Below are 8,734 nucleotides of genomic sequence, written 5' to 3'. Positions count from 1 at the left end.
TATATATATATATCACTAAATATGGGACCCTTGACTGCCAGACCTTTTCAACAATATATTCTGTTAAGGTTAGAAAAAGATTTGACATCAAAATATAGTAGGTTAAATTTTGTAATATGAAACCTGACACCGCCCCCTAAGGGGAGGAGCCTGCTAAAAGTACTGTTTCCATGGTAAAGCAATGTCTGATTTCAAAATAGTTTTCACATGATGAATTTCAAATGATATCTAATTTAGGATGATTACTCAAATATTTGCTAGGGGGGGGGGAAAAGGCAATTAATAAGCACCAAACGCTCTGCTATCAGGACGCTGACATATTAATGATCGCTCACGTTATTTAATGAATCTTTAAATATGTCTTAATGCAAGCAAAAGTGTAAAACCTGCCGATCACATCGTTAAAATATAGTTATCCACAACCTAAAAATGAACCTTCGGTGCACATTTAATAGTGACATTTACAGAGGTTGGATAAAATAATGTGACCATGCATTATCAATATAATTTGCGCGGACTACAGTACAAAACATTGTGATTATCTTTTATTTATGTTTTCGTTGTCTATACTTTATGGGTTTTGTATCAGAGGAATGTTATTAAATTTGATGTTCATTATGATGGCCAGTGGGTGTCTCAAGATTTGCTTATATTGCGATGCAACAAATTGTCTAATTCTCACCAAAATTGAGTCAGATTGTCTTCAGAGCATGCTTGACAAAAATAAGCGATTATTTGTTGAGATGTGCATACTTGGGCATGTGCGGCGTGATGCTGGCGGTGATCGGCACCAGCGTAACTGCCAATATGAATCCCAGAGAGAAGTTAATGAGGGCTGTGCAGCCCAACAACACCGCTAGATAGAGCAAAGCCGTCAGCTTCAGTACTTTCCAGCCCTGCTCTGTGCCCTCTCCAGACAGCAACCTGCCACAGACAGAAAGAAATGCAAGATCCATGCTGGCGAGTAAACATGTAACGCAATATAAACTGCATTAGAATGAGTTTGTGTGTGTACCGCTGTGTGTTGTGTGGCAGGGCCAGGCCTGCAGTATAGATGGCAATAGCAGTGAGCACCACAGCTTCGGTTTCAGACACAGGGAAGTGCTCCACAACCATTTCCTGCAGATGAACAGGTAGCAGATACAGCGCCACACCTGTCAGGTGACTAATCACCACCGGGGTCAACACTGTCAACATGCCCGGACTGGACGGCTGCAGAAAAACAGAGAAAGCTAATGTTATGCAAGAACATCTGCAACGACAACTGGGCTTCCATCACTGAATCGAATGCAGCATATTTCTTCTTTTGTTTTGATCAAAATTAGGGGTTGCACTGACTAATCAACTTCAATGCTCTGCCATGACGCTTTAAGCTTGACGTCGACTAGTCGCTGGTCCCATAGAGGGCGCAACAGGATAAAAAATCTTTGAAGGACTTCCACATTTACGCTCAGTTTCCAAACAGTTAAAATGACAAATAAATGCATACTCTGAAAGCGCTCCACAAGACGTGTGATTATATTACTGGATGCTCGAAATTGAACGGGAGAATGCATGTTTTAAACAGCTTATTGTACAGGTAAATTAATCGCCGTTCTAATCTAATGCGCTGCTGCACTGTAACACACACACATTACAGACAGTAGCTCGTACATCACGTGCAGATCGCGCGCACACAGAATCATTCAGAGCGGAAATGTATTGTCAACACTGTTCTGTGATTTCTCAATAAAATAGCTTAGAAACTGAAAAGTTCAAGCATATATTTCTTAACTAAATTCCACAGCTTCACTACTAGTAGAGAGATGCTGCCAGGTAGAATTAATTCACACGCAATCGCTCTCACTAATGCATTCATATGAATGTAATCTTTACTGTGCTACTTCATCTGTATCTGATTTAGAACGAGCAGAAATCTGTGAGAAATATAACGACCCAAAGACAAAAGAACTGATAAAAATGAGCTGTTATAGGAGCAATAGCCATGTGGGCAGCGCTGTGTCATATGCCATAGCTGTGCACAAGGTGTTTGTCACAGCTCCAGACTTATTTGTTCATTAATGACGTCATCAACGACTAGTCGACTTCGACTCGACATTCATCACATAAAAGCCGACTTTAAAAAAATCAGAAGTCGTTCAACTCCTAATAAAAATAAACACAATTAACCCTTATGTTGTTATTTTTTTACTGAAAATACTTGTTAATGTTACCACATTGGACTAAAACTTACGTGCTTTGCTCACACAGGGTATAATTTGATCACTTTTGCACTTTGCACAATTGGCACAGTTTTTGTTTTTGTTTTGTAACCGACTGACTGTAGGCCTCACTGATCTGAGCTTGTGCACCTTAATTTTTGAGTATGAAAACATTATTTGTGGCTAATTTTTGGCAATGTTCACTCAAAACCTGAGGTGCATCAACTCAGATCAATGAGGTCTACGTGCTCACCGAAAGAAAACAACAAGTTGATGAAAAGATTGAATCTAAGATTTAGTGCTAATATAGCATAATGAGAGGTGCAAAGTACTTTCAGCGCAGCACAAGGGTTAGAGTCAGCAAGCATCAATTCTACTTCCATAATGTAACATTTTACAGTGGGGCAGAATGAGAAAAAATAGACAGGGCAGAGTTTTCCTCATCGGACGGGAACTGACAGGATCATGATAAGTGTGCATTTCAAAAAGACTTCAATTTGATTTTGCAGTTGGTTTCCAGTTAACTCTATCATTTGCTATTAATGCCATAACCTTAATTGCATGAACATTAAAGGGGTCATATGATGCTATTTCAAGTTTTCCTTTCTCTTTGGAGTGGAGAGAGCGCGAGAGAGAGCGCGAGAGAGAGCGTGAGAGAGAGCGCGAGAGAGAGATTGCGAGAGAGAGAGAGAGAGTGAGAGAGAGAGAGGGGGTCACATCACAAACACATACCAGCTTCATCACTGTGTCTGTCACGCGACTCTGTTCCCCTTTCGGGCTCTGTCTTTACATTTATTTTGAAAGATAAAGCTCGCGATTATGGTAAGGGGCGTTACATTTCCGACGAGTGCTTGCGGTGTTCGGCCAATCACAATGCACTGGGTCAGCTGGCCAATCAGAGCAGACTGCGCTTGTCGGAAGGAGGGACTTTGTAGAAAACGAAGCGTTTGAGAGAGGCGGGGCATAGAGGACCTACAATAATGTACAGTATTTGAAAAATAATGTGTTTTTTGAACATTAAAGCATGTCAACATATTCTGTTACACCAAATACACAAAATAATGATCTTTAAAAAAGCATCATATGACCCCTTTAACAGGAATTAATTGACTGTTTTAGCTCTTGGCAACATTTCAGAAGTGCAGCATATGTAATATGTACAAATTATGTAATGCAGACCAAGATGCAGATGCTTTCATGCAATTTTACTTGATAACAGACATCCTGAAAGAGAATCAGGTGTAGTTTTACTTGTACTGCCATGAAGACAACTTAAAGCGTGCAACAACTTATCCCACTCTCCCGTTTAAAATATTTATCAAATAACATCAAATATTCATTTCTTTAGGTGTAAAAATGAGACTCACTTGCTCTGCTTCAGTAACTCCATCCACTGCTGCCAGAGCTGGTGCTCCCAGATGAACCCAGAGATCCAGCGCCTGCAGCCAAATTAAGGGTTCTAACAAACGCATTATTGTGTTCTGGTAAAGATAGTGTTATATTCTGGAATACTGCATGACCCAGTGGTTTTCTTCAGAAAAAAGCAATTAATTCCACCTTAAAGATTTATAAACATGCAAATACATGGACCAATCTAAAGTCTTAAGCTGTGGCCACATTTTGCTGGGAAAAAAGGTCAACAGAGTAGCGATATATGACTTGACTTGATTTAAGTTTATTGCCACATCAGACTTTTGAAAGAAATTGTAAAAGTTTTTCTGGGCCCATCTCATAAAACAAGTCCTTAAGAGTTTGTAGCGATATATGAAGCACTGCAAACACTGAAGTCACTTTCAAAGCAAGCCGTTTTCTGTTTGTCAATGCAGTGAATCTACATGACCAACTTGGATGGATTCCTATTAAAATGACTAAATGTTTCTCCAATTTTCCAAGGAATAGTAAACGTGACCACACACGTTTTTTTTTTATACAAAACAATGAAAAATAGTACAAGTTTAGCTCAGTACAGATAATTCTGAATGGTTTCTAATAGTAAAAAATTAAATTAAATCCACACCGTTTTGTTTTTTAACTCTATATTTGATTTCAACGATTCGTTCATCTATACTCCGTGTCCTAGAGTTTCCATTTATTTGTATTAGTTCTATTTGTTAGTCTTCCTTGTGCTCATTTAGTGGAAAATCTTGATTGTTTTTAAATTTGATTTTTACTTCTTTTTTTTTCTTCTTGTATTAAAAACTTGAAGTGACCCAGTCCTGAAAAGTATACTCGAAGCAGTAAGATGACAGAAATCTTGATTGTTTTTAAATTAGATTTTGACTTCATCTTTTTTCTTGCATTAAAAAACGTGAAGCGACCCAGTCCTGGAAAGGATACTCGAAGCAGTAAGATGACAGCCAGGAGGCCAAACGCCGGCATATAGTAGCCAATGGAGACAAACCGAGAGAGAGAAGGCAAGAGGTAGAAGAAATACGACTGGTGAAGACGCTCCAGGAGATTGTTGAGTTTACGGACCATTCCCTCCAGCAACCTGCCAAAACAAAAATCATAATTGTCGATTATTCCCTTGAAATTGTAATTGCGATTATTAATTACGATTATCACAATTTACATTGAATGATGTTTATACCATTGTTTGATGCAACTGCATGCTGTATTTTTATATGAAAATAAACAAGCTGAAAACACTCTAACTGAAAAACCTTTAGTGCTTTTCTATAGTATTAAGCCTCGAATGTCAAATATACATCACAATTGTGGCATCCATAATTGTAATCGCGATTAGAAATTCGATTAATTGTGCAGCCCTAGCTGAATTAATAGAATGCATGATCAAAGTATATCAGAAAGTGTTTGACTGGTTAGTATTGGTCATGGCTGTATATTTTTATGCGTTGCAACTAATTTTCTGTGCAATACAAAAACCAACCTGCCAATGGTGGTGGCGTCTGTCTTGTAGTGTCTGAAACTGTTGATGCCTCGAATGGAAGCGGCTTCGATGTAATAGCGGAGGAAGAGGCCGTGATCACCCCAGGACTGTCCACAAGCTTGTTTCAACACCATCAGCATCATGGTCTGCGCCGCGTGCGTGTATCCCTCAGCCGTGTCCCAGTCATTCCTCTGGAGCTAACACACAGTCAACAGCAATGCTCAAATGTAACGCTAGCCAGTTTCACTGGAAACAGTGCTGCCAGATTGGGCGGTTTCGCTTCTGCTTGAGCGCGTTTAAACATGTGGACCAAATTTGTACTGGTTTGGGATCAGTTTGGCAGTTTTCAGTGTTTGCATTTTATAGGCTAATTGGTTAACAAACAAAACCCATTGTGTGAATGTATTGCCATAAATTTTAGGGATGCACCAAAATGAAAATTCTGGGGCAAAACCGAAAATTCTGGATGCACTTGGCCGAAAACCGAAGCTGCTTTGTAATGATTATTTATTATTTTATTAAACAAGTAATTTTGTAAGATTTTTTAATTTAACTCAATTTTAATGATACTGAATTTAAAAAAACAAAACAAAAGCCAATTAAAAGTAGCCACACTTTTACTGAAAGTTAACACAATAATATTGGACAGAATTTATATTAATATTAGTAACACTTTACAATAAGCTTCATTAGTTAACTACTTTATTTAACATGAGCTAAGAATAAACAATACTTCTTCAGCATTTATTAATCTAAGTTAATTTCAACATTTACTAATGCATTATTAAAATCCAAGTTGTGCTTGTTAACAGTTAATGCGCTCTGAATTAACAGTGAACGACTGTATTCTCATTAACTTACATTTAAGAAAGATTATTAAAATACTGTAATAATTGTACTGTTCATTCATGTTAGTTAATACATTAACGAACATTAACTAATGTGACCTTATTGTTAAGTGTTACCTTAATATTAAATATAAATATATTATTTTTATTCAGTTCCATGCAACAGAATCAGATATAAATTTGTTTTAACTAATTATCCAAATAGTGTATAATCCTACAAAGCTATTATTATCAGAGCATGTGAGCAGAGCAGAGTGTTATTTTACCAGCGTTATTAAATAGCCAGCCATATATATATTTTTATACATATATTTTCAGCTGGTATTTTCGCAGAAAATTTGGTGCATCCCTAATAAATTTTGTTATAAATTTCCATAATTCTGATTGTTACATCAAAGCCAGCTTGTGATGACTTAAAGGGACAGTTTTTCCAAAACTGTGCGAGTTTAATTCTTCTGTTGAACACAAAAGAAGATACTTTGAAGAATGTCGGTGACCAAACAGTTGACGGTAGCCATCAATGTTTTTCATACTATGGAAGGCAATGGCTACCGTCAACTGTTTGGTTACAACATTCCTCAAAATATGTTTAGTGTTCAACTCACAGTTTGGAATAAGTGGATGGTGTGTTATTATTATAATACAAAATGGGTATATTGTATGTTTATTTTAGAAAGAAACTACTGATTTGATTCGAAGTACCTTAGACGCTTGAGCTTGTGTTTGTAGTAAGCTAAAATCACTATTAAAATGTAAATAGTGTATTAATGACAATGTAATGCAAGTTTGTTTCATTGTGTCTGACAGGCCTACCTTTCCCTGAATGGTGCACAGGGCTCCTAACTTCTGACAGAAGGCATAGAAGAGGTTGGCCAGGTCCAGGTTGGGCAGCTGACCATTAAGTCCTTCTAAAATCAGGTCCAGGCTGGTAATGACATCACTGCTGAGCTCCAATGAGAGGGCAGCTTGAATTGACCCTGCGCGACCCTGCAGCGGCGAGTACTCCATTCCTGAATAAAAGCGAGAGCCGGAAACATAAACACGGACAGAACCGGCAATGTATTCTAGAAAAGCAACAGAACAAGTGCAATTACGAAATTAGGTTATTAGGTCATTTTTCATTTTCTGGTTCCCCAATAAAGCAGCATGCTTCACCTGTACACACCTGTGATGTTTGTGTGGTGGTAGCCTTCCAGCCAGGCCTGCATGCCGATCAGATCATGCTCGTTCACCAAGAATATGATGTCCTTGGCCCAGTAAATCTGGTCTTTACAGAAGAAGTGGACAAAACAAAACTAACGCAAACAACGACTAAAACAAAACTCGAATGTCTTGCATAACTGGAATCCTTGCATCAATCTATTGCTCTGATTTTACTTCCATCTAGCAAAGGTCGACAGTATGTGTTTTGTGAACTAGTCTTATGCCGTTTACCCAATCTAAGCATCATCAAGTCCTATTCTCAGGAGTTATCAAAATTACGAAAACTGTAATTTAGCATCTTCAAATCCATCTCAAATTTCAGTAGTGGGAGTGGCTACTTTTATGCCAGTGGCTATAGAGATTTTTTTAAAGAAGAAGAAACATTACATTTGGCAGGGCCTCTAGCAGTTACAAACATAAAAACAAGACTCTATGTAGCCATTTGTTCATGGATATTTTACCAGATTTAATACAGGGATATTTTTTGGTCAATACTTGCCACAAATTTTAAACATTGAATTGCCAGGATAATTTAACAGTTATGGCAAAGGCATAATATTTATTAAAAAGGTTCTTGAAAGAAATTGCGGACTGATTTTGACAAAAATGTGACATTTTGGACTGATTCTGCAAATTAATGTGCAAATTGGTGCTGATCAGACGCCAGGCAGTGCTTAATAAATATTGTAAAAAATATTTTTTTTTAAATAAAAAAAAACTTCATAAGGCTTTAAACTGCTGTTCTGAAATTTAAATACATTTTGACTCTTTTATGCATCACACTAACGTGAATATTTTAGTCATTACATTTGTGGCATTACTCGCTAAATTACATAAAAACCTTAACAATAAAATTAATGGTTAAAGTAGTCAACAAGGCTCGTTTCCAGGACTCAAACTCATGCAACTTTTAAAGGCACTATAGAAAAAGTTTTATTAATATGATTCTTTATTAATATTATATTTAGGTAATATCTAGAAATTTTGGGAAAACACAAGGAATTTTTCAAAGACGATATGGAACAATTTCTGAATTTGCTAAATCAAAACTCAAAAACTTTGTAACTTTGTCATGCAAGACTGACTGATATCAGCGTTGAGGATGTTGACAGAATGTGTTATGAAGTGTCTTACTCCTGAAATACTGTGCGAGGGCCAGCAGAAGCCCGACCGCCTGGTTGTTGCTGTTTCCAGGACTGCAGGGAGCAGTGATGACCAGAGCCTCTGTCCGAGGAGCGCGAGGAGCTCGCAGGATCCCGTACACATTCCTGCCTCCAACCATCTGAACAAAACATGTTTATATTCAACTGCACTTCATCCTTTCTTCAGTCTTGAGACATTAACTCTTCTGTAGCAAAGCCAAGGGATCGATGATCCGTTTGGTTGTTATATTATGTAAATACTATTTATATAGTTTGGGAAAATCATTTGCACTGTCTGTACTTTTGTTGCACTAGACAGTTTGCACAATTGTTTCACTACTTGCTACACTGTTTGCATGCGTTGTTCATGTTCAGATTTTATATATATATATATTATATATTATATTATATATATATTAGTGCTGTCAAACGATTAATTGCATCCAAAAT

At 37.3% G+C, this 8,734-nt stretch overlaps 1 protein-coding gene across 1 annotated transcript in view; it reads right to left on the bottom strand.

Annotated features, from left to right (window-relative positions):
• gpaa1 (glycosylphosphatidylinositol anchor attachment 1) overlaps window positions 1–8,734 on the bottom strand; it is a 15,385-nt gene that overhangs the window by 3,134 nt on the left and 3,517 nt on the right. The window contains exons 6-13 of the mRNA XM_016493032.1: window positions 8,277–8,424; window positions 7,105–7,206; window positions 6,753–6,949; window positions 5,092–5,288; window positions 4,539–4,692; window positions 3,569–3,640; window positions 1,016–1,212; window positions 754–924 (exon numbers count right to left, since the gene is read on the bottom strand). Of these exons, the coding sequence (XP_016348518.1) occupies window positions 754–924; window positions 1,016–1,212; window positions 3,569–3,640; window positions 4,539–4,692; window positions 5,092–5,288; window positions 6,753–6,949; window positions 7,105–7,206; window positions 8,277–8,424 (1,238 nt within the window). The remainder of the gene's footprint in view (window positions 1–753; window positions 925–1,015; window positions 1,213–3,568; window positions 3,641–4,538; window positions 4,693–5,091; window positions 5,289–6,752; window positions 6,950–7,104; window positions 7,207–8,276; window positions 8,425–8,734) is intronic.

Source organism: Sinocyclocheilus anshuiensis, unplaced genomic scaffold (genome assembly GCF_001515605.1).
Source record: "Sinocyclocheilus anshuiensis isolate Anshui unplaced genomic scaffold, SAMN03320099.WGS_v1.1 scaffold1934, whole genome shotgun sequence".
NCBI classification, from domain to species: domain Eukaryota; kingdom Metazoa; phylum Chordata; class Actinopteri; order Cypriniformes; family Cyprinidae; genus Sinocyclocheilus; species Sinocyclocheilus anshuiensis.
The sequence above is the reverse complement of the archived record's forward strand: the minus strand, read 5'-3'. Positions and strand labels throughout refer to the sequence as shown.